The sequence below is a fragment of the Chelon labrosus genome, assembly GCF_963514085.1.
Source record: "Chelon labrosus genome assembly, chromosome: 12".
Lineage (NCBI taxonomy): Eukaryota > Metazoa > Chordata > Actinopteri > Mugiliformes > Mugilidae > Chelon > Chelon labrosus.
Genome location: NC_140345.1, coordinates 251206 through 268117, shown reverse-complemented (window position 1 = coordinate 268117; position 16912 = coordinate 251206). Strand labels below are relative to the sequence as shown.

The 16912-nt window shown below is 41.2% G+C and overlaps 1 protein-coding gene across 1 annotated transcript in view; it reads left to right on the top strand.

Moving 5' to 3' along the window:
* The window catches only part of LOC311496748 (thrombospondin type-1 domain-containing protein 7A-like), a 443055-nt gene that overhangs the window by 260471 nt on the left and 165672 nt on the right, over positions 1 to 16912 (top strand). The window contains exons 15-16 of the mRNA XM_084556712.1: positions 584 to 762; positions 8141 to 8274. Coding sequence (XP_084412838.1) covers positions 584 to 762; positions 8141 to 8274 — 313 coding nt within the window. The remainder of the gene's footprint in view (positions 1 to 583; positions 763 to 8140; positions 8275 to 16912) is intronic.

The following is a 16912-nucleotide window of genomic DNA, read 5'->3' as shown; positions in this document are numbered from 1 at the left end:
ATGACCCTTTGAGCTGCACAAAAATGGGCTGAAATAATGAAGCTTGCTGCCAGACTGAAGCATGCTTTGGTAGATTGTTAGACTTAATGTAACACACCATAAAATGTGGGATTTGAATGCGGACCGTGGGCTGATAAACAATAGGTGCATTTCTATTTGTTTGTGAAGTATTGGTGAATAATCTGACCAGTGAAAATGGTCAGATTATATTCTATGAAACGGTCATCAAGTTCTTAATGTTAAATGCTCATTGGTTAGATGGAGAGGATCTAAAGTTCGGGAATTAGGACAAATGTAGTTTCATACAAGAAAACAAGATTATTCTTAAAGCTGCAAGAACAAAGACCATGTCTGTTTTTCCCGAAAGCAGTCATTCTGTATTCTGTATGTACTGTATTCTCTCAGTGTGCTTTCCAACAAGGTATTGAAACGCATATAAAACAGCAGTCTATCAGTTTTTCTTCTGATGTGTGTGGCCTTACAGATAATCATCCCTTTGAGTTTCCAAGTTACAATCTAAAAACCAAAATCTTTACTATATGAACATTCTTGCAAACTGTCTCCTCTTTTGTTCTCCTTTCAGGTTATATTGAAGAGGCCTGCATCATTCCCTGTCCTTCAGACTGTAAACTCAGCGAATGGTCCAACTGGTCACGCTGCAGCAAGTCCTGTGGCAGCGGAGTCAAAGTTCGCTCCAAATGGCTTCGAGAGAAACCTTACAATGGAGGGCGGCCATGTCCCAAACTGGATCACATCAACCAGGTACCAACAAGGAGACCAAAGCTCAACAGTGCTATTAAGGCCATGACACATCAAGCCTATGCCTGTGGCAAGCCTTCGATGAACACCTGTGGTCCTAGTTTGTGCAGTGTGTCCTGCATCATAGCCACTTGTCAGACCCTTGTTGACAGGTTTTCAGCTGATTCAGCAGATGTGGAACATATTGGTGAGAATAAATCACTCTGTCTGTTCAGCTTATCAAACCAGTGTTGAATTACGGCGTTCAAAGGCCCCATACAGAAGGCTCTTTTTGACCAGCATGATTCAGGAGAGGCCAGCTCTTCCTTACCTCCTAGCTAACAGTTGCTTTTCCTGTTTCCTTTGTTGAATGAAAAATACAGACTACTGCCACTTGCTGGCATTAATGTTGGTCCTGACACAGGTGACGTCCACAAGGGCGGACTGGGACAAAAAATCGGCCCTGGCATTTTGCACCAGACCGGCCCACCACATTCGATAACGCACACCTTTTTGGTCTTTTTGGTCTCTTGAATGTGTATACCAACTCTTTAAAACCACGTACCTTAAGCCATGCAATGACTTAACGGGATCAGTGAGAGTGGACACATTAAATTCTTCCAAAAAGTGTCATTTATTAACACTACAAAAATGTATACTCTACCTCAGTAATGAGGTAGAGTTTACACAGTAATCACAGTAATGAATCTTAAAGCAGCATTCATCCGTTTTCACTGGTCAATACCCTTTGCACTACTGAATTTTTGGCATTTTGTTGTGGGTGGTGATCCAAAAAGCTCTGTAACATAGAAGGCTCAGGACGGCCAAAGTAATCTGTGTCCTCCTGCTCTCTGCTCTCCTCTCCCTAGCTGTGTCTCTCTCCTCTCCCTCACTGACACATTTCTCTCTTTCTCCGACTCTCTCCTCTATCTCACTAACACTCCTGCTATCTCAACCTACCTCAACAAAACATGAATAGAGACTGTGGGATGAGTTTTTTTATTTTTTTTACATAATGATGCAGTCAGGTCCAGCATTGGCATAACACTGGCAATGAACAAAATGATGTCATTTTAAAAAGTGTGATGTTCTTTCATTGTAGCCTACATTGTCTTTAGCCACCTTATAAACTGCCCCAAACTAATTTTTTTTTTCCAGGCCTAAAAAGTAGTTTAGCCTAGGCCTACTAGTTAAACGATTAATAGCCTAATAACGAAATCAAAATGCTGCCCGGTGACTCACTCTTCATGTTGGTGAGTGGCGGCTTTACATTTACAAACAGAATTATTGGATTCTCTTGTAAAGAGGCGCACAGCTGCATTGGCATCACATAAGCCATAGGCAAAATTATATCGTTTTTAAAAGTGTGATTTTCTTTCATTTCTGTTCATTGTCCCAAATCACCAAAGTAGCTTAGCACTGGGCTAGCCTACTACTCACCCTACAAACAATAATAGTCTAATAATTAAATTTTGCTGACTTACTGTTATTGGTGAATGGTGGTTTTAAAAAGTGTTCTCACATTCAGGACTATTTAGTTCAGGATGGAAGTCATAAAAGTACTAACCTAGGCTTATTTTCTCATGCAGTCAGTGTACACCAGGGGTCGCGTTAACTGAATATTTTCCGTCATTGCCCCTTTTTTTTAAAAATGTGATGGAAAAATCTGAAGGTCATCCGTCATTTTGACAGATTGCAATTGCAAGAGACCTTATTAATTGGCTCTTGTCCCTCATCGCAGTTTGCGTTCCAAACATCGCAGAACTTTTGTTGGTGCACGATTTCCTGGTACACCGATTACACTGATGCACACGTCAGAGCTCGACTAACCATAGACCACAGACATATGTACAATATATATGTATATGTGTCTATGTCTATGCAGAATATATGTCTGTGTCTATCCCACACAGAAAGAACCTATATAAACATATAGGTTTTAATACAGGTTCGAATATAGGTTCTGAATATATGTGACATACATAAAATTGGCCATTTTCATATATTACACCTTGCTAGTACCGGGTTGGACCCCCTTTTGCCTTCAGAACTGCTTTAATCCTTCGTGGCATAGATTCAACAAGGTACTGGAAACATTCCTCAGAGAGTTTGGTCCATATTGACATGATAGCATCACGCAGTTGCTGCAGATTTGTCGGCTGCACATCCATGATGCGAATCTCCCGTTCCACCACATCCCAAAGGTGCTCTATTGGATTGAGATCTGGTGACTGTGGAGGCCATTTGAGTACAGTGAACTCATTGTCATGTTCAAGAAACCAGTCTGAGATGATTCGCGCTTTATGACATGGCGCGTTATCCTGCTGGAAGTAGCCATCAGAAGATGGGTACACTGTGGTCATAAAGGGATGGACATGGTCAGCAACAATACTCAGGTAGGCTGTGGCGTTGACACGATGCTCAATTGGTACTAATGGGCCCAAAGTGTGCCAAGAAAATATCCCCCACACCATTACACCACCACTACCAGCCTGAACCGTTGATACAAGGCAGGATGGATCCATGCTTTCATGTTGTTGACGCCAAATTCTGACCCTACCATCCGAATGTCGCAGCAGAAATCAAGACTCATCAGAACATGGCAACGTTTTTGCAATCTTCTATTGTCCAATTTTAGTGAGCCTGTGCGAATTGTAGCCTCAGTTTCCTGTTCTTAGCTGACAGGAGTGGCACCCGGTGTGGTGTTCTGCTGCTGTAGCCCATCCGCCTCAAGGTTCGACGCGTTGTGCGTTCAGAGATGCTCTTCTGCATACCTCGGTTGTAACGAGTGGTTATTTGAGTTACTGTTGTCTTTCTATCAGCTCGAACCAGTCTGGCCATTCTCCTCTGACCTCTGGCATCAACAAGGAATTTGCGCCCACAGAACTGCCGCTCACTGGATATTTTCTCTTTTTCGGACCATTCTCTGTAAACCCTAGAGATGGTTGTGCGTGAAAATCCCAGTAGATCAGCAGTTTCTGAAATACTCAGACCAGCCCGTCTGGCACCAACAACCATGCCACGTTCAAAGTCACTTAAATCACCTTTCTTCCCCATTCTGATGCTCGGTTTGAACTGCAGCAGATCGTCTTGACCATGTCTACATGCCTAAATGCATTGAGTTGCTGCCATGTGATTGGCTGATTAGAAATTTAAGTTAACGAGCAGTTGGACAGGTGTACCTAATAAAGTGGCCGGTGAGTGTATGCACATATATAGTTACATATATGTACCTATATGTTCACTTATATATGTATTCCATATATGTACTTATATATATATAACGGATGTTCAAGGGTGATAGCGCCATGTTTGCTCCCAGCCGCTTGCCGCTGTTTATCTTTGCCGCTTCTGCTAAGCCGCTACTGTAGAGTAGGGTAACCCCCACTTCCGGGGGAACAGTTCAGAAACTTCCTTGGGAGCAGCAGAGTAGTGAAATGCTTGCCAGTATAAAAAGAAGCTATAAAAAAAAGCAATAGCTATGAATCCAATACCTTACATATACTTTTTATTTTTTTTCTTGTAAGGGACTTTGGACAAATATGCAGTTATTACCTTGAGAATAAAAAATATGAGCTAGGCATCATGTATAACAGTTGCAAAAGTGAGATATGAGTTATACAATAGGTATGACACCTGCCACTGTGTATATGAGCTATATAGGAGACATATCTTGTACGTACATATAGGGCTTATATGTGGATATAAAGAAGCAATATAGGAGACCTATGCCCTGTATATGCACATATATGCTCCTGAATTTGGCCTATATGCAGCCTAAATGCGGCATATATATGGCATATATACGCATATATGCTATAGCCTATATATGCGGCATATGTATTATCATATATGTGCATATATAACGTATATATGCAGCATATATGCACAGATAAACTGCATATAGGTTTCATATATGCGCATTTATCCTCATATAGGTTCTTTCCGTGTGGGTATATGCAGCCTAAATGCGGCATACATATGGCATATATACGCATATATGCTATATATATATGCGGCATATATATTATCATATATGTGCATATATAACGTATATATGCAGCATATATGCACAAATAAACTGCATAAAGGTTTCATATATGCGCATATATCCTCATATAGGTTCTTTCCCTGTGGGATACCAAAATGGAATTTGCATACCACCGAAGCACTTCAACAAGAGCTGTTTACACTACCAGTCCCGTTCCGAGTACGGACAAGACGTGTCGGCAGCATTGACTGCCGGCAGCCGAAACTTTTTTTTTTGTTACCATTTAAAGTCAATACTGTTCTGAAAAAAGTACTTAAAGTTAAAGAAGCTTAAATGAAAATGAAATGCTATTGAATATGTCTTTATTATCATTTTAAAAAATTAAAGTGATAGGTAAAAATAGATTATGACAGGATTTTTATGACCCTGTCAGTCAAAATGACAGACAATGAAAAAGTCTAGCGCAACCTCTGGTGTACACAGTGTCTAATAAACAGTGTTGGGCACGTTACTTAAAAAGTAATTAATTATAGTTATTAGTTACTTCTCCCAAAGAGTAACTGAGTTAGTAACTGAATTACTCCACTATAAAAGTAACTAGTTACCAGGGAAAGTAACTATTGTGTTACTTTTTAAAAATATATGTTTAAATGCGTATATGAATTCGATTATTTTTTGAGCGTAATGTCTTTCCCTTTTACCTCAATGAGGTTAAAGTAGTGCCTATACTTCCACCCTGAAAACGGCAACTTTACAATTGAATACTCCGATCTCGCCATTGCTGCAGGCGCTTGTGTGATACTGATATGCGCGCGTTTGTGTGTAAACAACGCCCGCCCAACTGAACACTGTCCTGCCGCTGATTGGCTTTCCATGAGATCTTACCCTACCTTAGCCAATCATCATCAGTTGTGCGCGTTTAACGATGTGATTGGTCCAGCCCCGTGTCAATCAAGAAAATAACCAATGGGCCGCAGACCAGCGTGTGTCAAGGGCAACTCTTGCGCTGACTTTTTAGGGGTCCATGCAAACGAAGTTGCAAGATCCCTATTGTTTTTCTTCCGATTTTTTAGGGGTCCATGCAAACGAAGTTGCAGGATCCCTATTGTTTTTCTTCTGATTTTTATTTGGGGTCCATGCAACAACGTTGCAGGATCCCTATTGATTTTGTTGAGATGTTTAGGGGTCCATGCAACGATTTTGCAGGAGAAAGTGCATCAGTGCAAAATGTAAATTCTTGCAATTTTTCAACTGGTCTTAAAATTTTGATCAGGAGTGTATAAAGCAATAACGTAAAGATAATTAAAATTGTTCAACCAATGTATAGGCCTAAGTGTGTGTATAACCATCTGAAAAACTTGGTTATACCCAGGGCTCTCAAGTAGCGAGGGGTGAAGTGTGTTTGACTAATGCTTCTGTTTATTCAGTTTGGTCTCGGTCTTGGACTTGGTCTCGCCCCTCCTCGGTCTTGGTCTTGACTCGGTCTCGCCCCCTCAAATTCTTGATCTTGTCTTGGTCTCGGTATGCTCTGGTCTTGGTCTTGACTCGGTCTCGGGTTAGGTGGTCTTGACTACAACACTAATACAAGCCCACCAAATGTCGTTGCTTCCGACCCACCTGATTCTCATTGACTTGTTAGACGAAGGATTTCACCGCAGACACTTTGTCTCCTTTCAGGCCGTGTCCGACCCGCTTGTGCCTCTGCGTCCTGCTTGGGGATGACTTCGTCACGGCATGGACACCTTTATGATCACTTTCCAGGGGATGGTGTTTAGCAGTGTGTTTGGGCCAGACCAGTGTCAATGATCTGGAGCTGGTCAGACCAATATGTAAATTTTAAAAAAGTGTTGGGACTGTCCCAAATATCACGTCGGCCCACCGGGAAAATTCCCGTTATGCCAAATGGCCAGTCCGTCCCTGGTGACGTCACTGTCAGCGTAATTTTTTTGGCCCAGACACACTGAACTGATATTGGTGTGGCAGAGTTACTGGCTGAGCAGGAGATGAAAGTAAAAACTTAAGCTTTTTCCTCTTTACCATTGTATCTCGATTGTTAACTGTACTACAATATACACTGCCTGGTCAACAGAAAAAGGTCTCACACTCTAATATTTCATTTGACTACCTTTAGCTTTGATTACAGCACTCATTCGCTGTGGAATTGTTTTGATAATCTTTTGCAACGTCACAAGATTTAACCCTACTGAAGTTCTTTTGAAGAATTTTCATTATCTTTGTCCATAACTGATACATGCCAAGTTTGGTGAGAATTGGATGAACAGGCTAGGACCTAGGGGGGGTGCAGAGCCATTGCAGGGGGGACGCAGGGCGCGGTTGGAATTAGAGGGTGACAGTTTTTCTGGACTCCAACGGGTCACGGTATTCCCACGGGAGTCCCACGGTACGGGAGTCAATTGGTAACGTGATAGGGACGGGATAGAGCAAATAATCAGCGGGAGCGGGCAGGAGCGGGACGGAGCCGGAGATTTAATTAAAAAAGTAAAGAAGATTTTCTTATGTACCAAAGGGGGGCCCAGCAGAGAATGTTTGGGAACCACTGGGCTAGGAGGAGTTGATTTTGCTTTGAGGTGCAATTTTTTCAAAATGGCGGGAAAGAAATGGAACTCTGTTGCATGATCCTTAATGAACAGTAAACTCAAGACTGCAGGGATTTGCTATATAACAGATGCTATAAATAAATCTCATCCACCCTACTATATTAATGTCCCAAAGTGGGCCAGTGGATTCCATGACATGAAATTAAATGCTTTCCAGGCTTGTTAGCATCAGCAGATGACGATTATGGTTGTGTTGATCTGTGCTGGGAAGTCTGTGTACTTCTGTGTGTTTATGCTAAGTTCACACAGGTATTTATGCAAGAGGCTTTTCTGAATACATCCTCTGAAATGTTACATTAATCATAGGTTCTGCACTATATGAACAGTTGGCATGTGCTCATTAATCCATCTGCCCCCCCCCCCCCCCCCCCCCCCCCGCTCGCTGGATATGACTCATCACTGCAGGCCCAGGTAAGAGTTGCTTTCTTCAGCTATAGTAATGTAGTCGCAAATGTTAAGTGTCACTGATGTCAGTGGGTCACTGAATGTACACAGTCGCAATATCCTCACTGAAAGCATGTACAGTATTATGGTAGAGTTTCTCAGACAGAGCTTCCCTAGGACCAGAAATAATATTGTTGGCTGAGTAGTATCCGGAAGTCATGGCATATTCAGCAAAACTCAACTGACAGACTTGTATGACTAAAACAAAATATTTATATATATTAGTAATGTCTACTTTATTCTTTTTGACCTTGGTGATTGATTGATTTTTAGTTTAGTTAATCACACCCACTGAGTTCAGAACCTCCACTCTGCTCTGCACTCATTGTGTTTCTGACATTGTCCTCAGGTGTATGAGGTTGTGCCATGTCAGAGTGACTGTAATCAATATGTGTGGGTGGCCGAGCCATGGAGTGTATGGAAAGTCAGCAACGTGGATTTGAAAGAGAACTGTGGTGAAGGTGTCCAGACCAGAAAAGTCAGGTATTTGTCACTATTCCCGTCATTTTGTCTTACCGATGTATAAATACAGTAGTACACATACAGTATCTCACAAAAGTGAGTACACCCCTCACATTTTTGTAAATATTTTATATCTTTTCACGGGACAACGCTGAAGATATGACACTTTGATACAATGTAAAGTAGTCTGTGTACAACTCATATAACACTGTAACTTTGCTGTCCCCTCAAAATAACTCAACACACAGCCATTAATGTCTAAACCACTGGCAACAACAGTGAGTACACCCAAGTGAAAATGTCCAGATTCTGCATCAATATTTTGTGTGGCCACCATTAGTGAAATGTGGTGCATGTTGTACCCAACCCCTCCCTGTCCACGCACCCTTCTAAATATGCAAATAATATTTAAATTGACCCTGCACCTGAGATTGCCCTCTCTGCACGATCAGAAATTGAAAACATAAGAATGAGTAAGACGGGACTTGGAGACACTACTCACTAGAGTAGAGGTGTGCAAAAATGTACACTTTGGCACGCTGTCCTCCACAATGTTGGTTAATTGCATTTGCGCATCATATATGATCTGTACATTGATCGAATGAAAATGTTTCATCATGAGGTTTTATAGCAATGTGTGTAAAGTCGATAGCTCCGATTACATTCGGAAAACCGGCTCTCATTTCGAATTGCACTGTAATGTTGACCTGTTCAGGTGCATTGTGTGGGAATTTGATATACCTGGCTGACAAGCGGATAATTCCATCCCACACGGCTGGCATGGCAATGCTCGGGGTCGACCGGCACAGTCTGGATCAGTCAGACTAATTGTTGTCATATTTATGACAGTTTCCCAGCATCACTTCTAAGTATCGCCAAAGGACCTGTAGAAGCCAGCGCATGCCAGCCATGAGGTTGGCGTGAGGCACGTACATGTTCACGGTCATTTCACTCTTGATACATCTGAACTTTTCCGTGAACAAGAACGTACGGAACGTTTTTGTGGACACGTACCCTTCGTAAATGAGGCCCCTGGTTGCCGCCACACACGCTTAACACCATCTGAACCAAATAAGTTTATCTTGGTCTCATGAGACCACAGGACATGGTTCCAGTACTCCATGTCCTTAGTCTGCTTGTCTTCAGCAAACTGTTTGCGGGCTTTCTTGTGCATCATCTTTAGAAGAGGCTGGGACGCCAGCCATGCAGACCAATTTGATGCAGTGTGCAGCGTATGACCTGAGCACTGACAGGCTGACCCCCCACCCATTCAACATCTGCAGCAATGCAATTAAAACTAATACAATTAAATCAGGCATACTTTTTACTGATATCTCAGATCATTTCCCCATCTTTCATTTCTCCCTCTCTGATAAGACTGGTTGCGTTGGTACAGGTTCCTGCACTGAATGTCGAATATTTAATCCGCAAAATACTGAGTGGTTCAAAATGTTGATTGATGATATTTCATGGATAAATGTTTATAAACATACAGATGCTGAGTCTGCTTACAAGACTTTTATGACAACTTTCAATTCTGTATTTCAGTCATGCTTTCCACTGGTACAATCAAAAAAGAAAATTGCTGAAGTGAACAAGAAACCTTGGTATACTTCAGGCCTCCATAAATCCTCAATAACCAAAAATAAATTATATAAGCGGTTCCTTACCAATCCCACACCTTTGAATTCGGCAAAGTATAAATCATACAGACATAAATACAACCATTTAATTCGGATACCTAAAAAAATTTACTTCAGCAACAAATTTAAAGAATATTCCACTAACATCAAGTCCACTTGGCAAGTTATCAATCAACTTATGAACAAACAAAAGGCTTTTGCACCTCTCCCATCAGAGTTCAATGAGGGTGTTGAAACATTTAGTGATCCATATGTCATCTCTTGTGAATTTAATAATTTTTTTGCTCAAGTGTGAAAAAACATCAAACCATCTAGTGGCAATCCATTGGACTACATAAAGGGTAACCCCCCCCCTTTTTTACAGTTTGAAAATACTGACACAGTAGAGATGTTGGAAATCAATGGCAAATTGAAACTGGCTGCTATGGGCCATGACGATATTTGTGCTTCATTGATTAAATCTGTGTCTTCATCTGTTTTAGAACCATTAACATATATCTTTAATTTATCGTTGCAGACGGGATATGTGCCCAATAATCTAAAAATTGCTAAAGTTATCCCCCTTTATAAAACTGGGGATCCAAAATCATTCAATAATTATCGACCGATTTCTATTTTACCATGTTTCTCAAAAATCTTAGAAAAGCTGGTATATAAAAGAATGTTATCTCATCTAAACAAACACAGTATTTTATATGAGCACCAATATGGTTTTCGGGAAAATCACTCTACCGATATGGCCCTCTTACAACTAGTAGAAAAAATCTATACAGCCATAAATAACAATGAATATGCATTAGGAAGTTTTTTAGATTTATCCAAAGCCTTTGATACTGTTGATCACACTATTTTGCTTTCCAAATTACGTTGTTATGGTTTTCAGGATTATTCATATAATTGGCTTGCAGTTATGTTTCTAATCGACAACAGTTTGTCTATGTTAATGGTTATACATCTTCCAGAGCTCAGTTAACATATGGTGTCCCTCAGGGCTCCATACTCGGTCCGTTACTGTTTCTTGTTTACATTAATGATCTTGCAACTGTGTCTTCCACTGTAGCCTACTACCAATACTTTTTGCTGATGATACAAATTTGTTTTTGACTCATTGTAATTTTGATTCGCTAATCAGTGAAGCTAATTCTTGTATAACAACATTTCAGAATGGTTCCAGATAAATAAGTTAAATATAAAAAAATCTAATTTTATTATATTTACAGGCAAAAATAGAAAATATTGCAAATCCAGTGCTAAGATAGTAATTGGTGACAGTGATATAACTCTTTTGCCAGATTTTTAGGGGTTCTGATTGATGAGAGGTTGTCATGGACTGAGCACATTAAGCTTGTCAATAACAAAGTAATGAAGTCTATTGGTATCATCAGAAAAATTAGTAGTTTCATATCTCAGAATGCCCTCAATACACTGTACTATAGTTTAATTTATCCACATATCAGTTATTGTAATATTGTTTGGGCTAGCACATATCCTACTAATTTACAAAAATTATTCATCACACAATGCATGCATGTGTATGCAGACGACATTGCTCTAATTGCACACGTGCCCAATATTGATGCTCTAACTTGCTACCAGCATGTAGTACATAAACTATCTCAAACTTTTGTTGAGCTCTCCTTGGAGCTCAACATCGCAAAAACAAAAGAACTATGCTGTGGGGGCAGAGACAAGGCATCACCTCTGTTTCAGCCAATTAGCATCCAGGGTCAGCCAGTGGAACAAGTGCAAGTATTCAGGTACCTGGGCACAGAAATAGACACTTCCCTGTCCTTTTCACAACACACAGACACAACATACAAAAAAGCACAACAACGTCTCCACCTGCTCAGGAAACTCAGAACTTTTCAGGTCAGCAAGGAGGTGTTAAACTTGGTTTACCGCTCCCTCATCGAATCAGTTCTCACTTTCAATATCTCTTCCTGGTACAACCAACTCCCCATCAAACACAAAACAAGACTGTCACGCATAGTGAATCATGCTGCCAAAATAACTGGCTCCCCCCATCTCCCCCTATCTGAGCTGTACAGCCGCTCTGTGATCAGGAAAGCCAACCTGATCACAGAGGATCCCTCCCACCCCCTCCATCACTCCTTCCAGCTACTACCATCAGGCAGGCGTTTTATTGTACCACTGGCCCGTAAAAACATCTACAAGAAATCCTTCATCCCCTCTGCAATAGCCATACTGAACAGCACAACATGAACACCACAGTCAGCTGATACCTCAACACCCCATGTCCTGTTTGTATATGTCTGTGTGAATGTTTTTCTTGTGACTGGAGCCTTGTCAAAGACAATTTTCTGTAACCTTGTGTAACAGACAATAAAGTATTATCTTATCTTATCTTATCTTATCTTACAAAAGAAATTTGTTAGATTAGCCACCTCCTCTAATTACTTGTCTCCATCTGCCCCTCTATTTAAGAAACTTAACATATTGTCAGTTTATGACATTAATACACTCCAATCATGCATATTTATTTATAAATATATTCATCTTCCACATTTGCTTTCAATGGATTTTTCACAGTTAACTCTCAGGTCCATTCCTACAATACAAGACACACTGATAAACTTCATCGTCCCTTTTTGCCTCACTACATATGGTCAGTTTTCTTTTACCTACAGAGGTTCCTCACTCTGGAATTCTCATCTCCATGTAGCAAAAATATCTTCATCCCTGTTAAATTTTAAGTCCAGACTGAAGGCCCATCTAATACATCAAGACTCCTAATAGTTTCTAGTTTCTTTTCCCAATAGTTTATTTTCCAAGCACAGCTTTGATTAGATCATCCTTTATCTATACATGCTCACCCACTCACACACAATTATTTTTGTGTATATATGTAATGTTTTCTTTTTTGCTGTTGTGTTGTTGTTGAATTGTTTTTGATTCTTTGCTTATCTTTGGGGAGGTGTTTTGTATAAGCCCATACAGGGTTTTTTTGTTTTTTTTTTTACGTCTCCCGCACTTATTATTCTTGTTTCCTTTTTTTTTTTTTTTTTTTGTTTTTTATTACTTTTTTATGGTGCAAATAAATAAAATAAAAAATAAAAATGTTGGCAGCAATCATACATCTGTTTTCAAAAGATAGCCTCTGGAGATGATGCTGGGCACATGCACTCAACTTCTTTGGTCGACCATGGCAAAGCCTGTTTTGAGAGGAACCTGTCCTGTTAAACCGCTGTATGGTCTTGGCCACCGTGCTGCTGCTCAGTTCCAGGGTGTTGGCAGTTTTCTTATAGCCTAGGCCATCCTTATGTAGAGCAACAATTATTTTTTTCATATCTTCAGAGAGTTCTTTGCCATGAGGTGCCATGTTGAACTTCCACTGACCAGTATGAGGAGTGTGAGAGCGATAACAAATTTAACACACATGCTCCCCATTCACACCTGAGACCTTGTAATGCTAATGAGTCGCGTGACATCGGGGAGGGAAAATGGCTAATAGAGCTCCAGTAAGACATAAGACATAAGACATGTTTATTAATCCCACGTATGGGAAATTTCCTTGTCACAGTAGCATGGAATTCGGTAAAATATATATACAAATAACAACTACGACTTTGAAAAGGGAGTTACCAAAAAAACACAATTCAAATTTGGAAAAATATATACAAAAAATAACAATACTCTGAAAAATATCTAAAGAAAAAATAGAAATATAAAGACATTCTGTATATACAGTGTGGTGGTGGAATAAACTTTACAAATAAATAATTGCTTAAACTTTAAAAAACTATAAGATGGTGAGGTAGTGGTTCGTGCAAAAAGGCAGTGCAAAACAGCAGATTTATCTGTGCAAAATGACAGTTATTATTGACTCAGGCTGGTGTTGTACAGCCTGATGGCAGTTGGAATGAAGGACCTGCAGTAGCGTTCCTTCTTGCAGCATGGGTGCAGCAGTCTGCTGCTGAAGGAGCTGCTTAGGTCCCCTACTGTCTGACGCAGTGGGTGAGAGGGGTTGTCCATGATTGATGTCAGCTTGGCTAACATCCTCCTCTCACCCACCTCCTCGATGGAGTCCAAAGGGCAGTCCAGAACAGAGCTGGCCTGTCTGACCAGCTTGTCGAGTCTCTTCCTGTCCCTCTCTGAGCTCCCACTGCTCCAGCAGACCACTGCATACAGGATGGCAGAAGCTACCACAGAGTCATAAAAAGTCCTGAGCAGTGTCCTGCACACCCCAAAGGACCTCAGTCGTGTAAGCAGATGGAGACGACTTTGGTCCTTCCTGTACAGGGCGTTTGTGTTGTGTGTCCAGTCCAGTTTATGGTTGAGGTGAACACCCAGGTACTTGTTTTCCTCCACGACCCCAATGTCCAAGCCCTGGATGTTCACCGGTGCAGTGAGTAGTGGTTTCCTGCTGAAGTCAGTCACCATCTCCTTTGTCTTGCTGGCATTTATGTACAGGTGGTTCAGAGCGCACCAGTCCACAAAGTTGCCGATGACCTCCTGGTACTCCAGATCGTTTCCCTGAGATACACGCCCGACAATGGCTGTATTGTCAGAGAATTTCTGGAGGTGGCAGCTGTCAGTGTTGTGTCTGAGGTCCGATGTGTACAGGGTGAAAAAGAAGGGAGAGAGCACAGTACCCAGTGACGCCCCAGTGCTGCAGACTACCACATCAGACACACAGTCGTGAAGCCTCACATACTGCAGCCTGTTGGAGAGGTAGTCGGTGGTCCATGCAGCCAGGGTACTGTCAACTCCAGCTCCTTCCAGCTTTCCCCTGAGCACTGATGGTTGGATGGTGTTGAAAGCACTGGAGAAGTCGAAGAACATGACTCTCACAGTGCTACCGGTGTTGTCTAGGTGGGAAAGGCATCTGTGCAACAGATAGATGACATCGTCTTCCACACCTATGCCTGGTCGATAGGCAAACTGCAGAGGGTCAATGTTGTTGTGCACCAGATGACAGAGGTGGCCCGGGATGATCCTCTCCATGTTCATAAGGTGAGAAGTCAAGACTACTGGCCTGAAGTGGTTCAGCTCACTGGGATGCGCAGTCTTGGGAACCGGAACCAGGCAGGATGTTTTCCACAGGAGCGGAACTCTCTCCAGACTGATGCTCAAGTTGAAGATGTGCAGAAAAATCCCACAGAGTTGATGTGCACAGTCCTTGAGAAGTCTGGAGCTGTATGAAGGTTGCGTGCGTACAAAAACGTTCCGTACGTACTCGCTCACGGAAAAGTTCAGATGTATCAAGAGTGAAATGTTCGGGAACTTGTACATGCCTACGCCAACGGCATGGCTGGCGTATGCTGGCTTCTACAGATATTGATCCTTTGGTGACACTTGGAGGTGATGACGGGAAACTGTCATAAATGTGAAAACTATTAGTCCGACCGATCGACTGTGCCAGTCAACCCTGAGCAGAGCCATGCCAGCCGTGTGGGAGGGAATTATCCTCATGTCAGTCAGGTATATCAGATTCCCATACAATGCATCTGAACAGGTCAACATTAAAGTGCAATCTGCAGCGAGAACCGGTTTTCTGAATGCAATCGAAACTATCGACTGCTCACACATTTATATAAAAGCGCCATCACATGATGAATTTGTAAATGTCAACAGGAAACATTTTCATTCGATGAATATACAGATCATATGTGATGCGCAAATGCAATTAACTAACATTGTGGCGTGTGGAGGACAGCGTGCCAAAGAGTACATTTTTGCACATCTTCACTCCAGTGAGTAGCGTCTCCAATTCGCTTTCTGTGAAGTTCTTCTTTTTTCCCGTCTTACTCATTCTTATGTTTTAATTTTCTGATCGTGCAGAGAGAGGAATCTCAGGTGCAGGGTCAATTTAAATATATTTTGCATATTTAAAAGGGGCGTGGACAGGGAGTTGCATATTTAAAACAGGCGTGGACAGGGAGGGGTCAGGTACGCTCGATTGGAATGTACAAACGAAAAATGCTTCTAGATCTGAGCGTGCGCCACGTTTTAGAAGGAAATCCACGCAAGTCTTCGTACATAAGGCCCCTGGTCTGTTGTTATGGAGAAGTTGGAGGGGTGGTGTGAAGAGACCCCTGTCGGGTTAGGTGGGGGTTGGGGTGAATGGATCACCCCAGCAGAGAGTAGTGGGAGAAGATGTGTTGTTGGTGACAGTCCAGATATGGTAAAAATGGTAAATGGCCTTGCTTTTATATAGCGCTTTTCTACCTATTGGTACTCAAAGCGCTTTACAGTCAGAGACACATCTACCCATTCACTCACACCAGTGTTAATTTTGGCAGCAAATTCTGATTTAGTCTTAGTCTTAGTCTTTTGAATAACGCACCATTTAGTCTTAGTCATATTTTAGTCATCTGAAATCTTTTAGTCTTAGTCTAGTTTTAGTCGACTAAATATCATAAGAATTTTATTCTTAGTCTAGTCTTAAGTCTTTTAGTCTTAGTCTTAGTCTAATTTTAGTAGACCAAACATTAGCAGATTTTAGTTGACTGAATCTACAGGGGACTTAGTTGACTAATATCTTATGGAATGGTATTAAGGTTTGAATATGCAATACAGACACAGGTTTAACGGCTGTAATACAAAACATGTATTTTATTTTTCAAAAACACTGACCGTGGCTTTTTCACAAAAGGAAAAATAAAGTGCAATTCTCAAAAACAATAATAAAACTATTGGTTGTAATGCCACTGCAGAAGGTATCTAAATACAGAAACTCAGGAAACCGATAGGAACCAAAACAACGTCTGTAACAGTAACTACTCAGAATGTTACACACGTTGTTTTTGGTTCCTATCTGTTTCCTGAATATATACGTTCGGGTGTGGATGTGTAAATGCGTATAGTACTTTGTAGAAGCGCTCAATGAGGCGTCTCTGTATGTACAGTATGTGTATGTCTATGGTTAACGTAACCAGAGTTGCTAGTTATTGCACCTGACCAAATTCGATTTGGGCCTCAGTTGTATTTGAACTTGATAAACCAAAACTAGCGAGGGTAGCAACTAACAAACTTAAAACACTGAACAGCACACA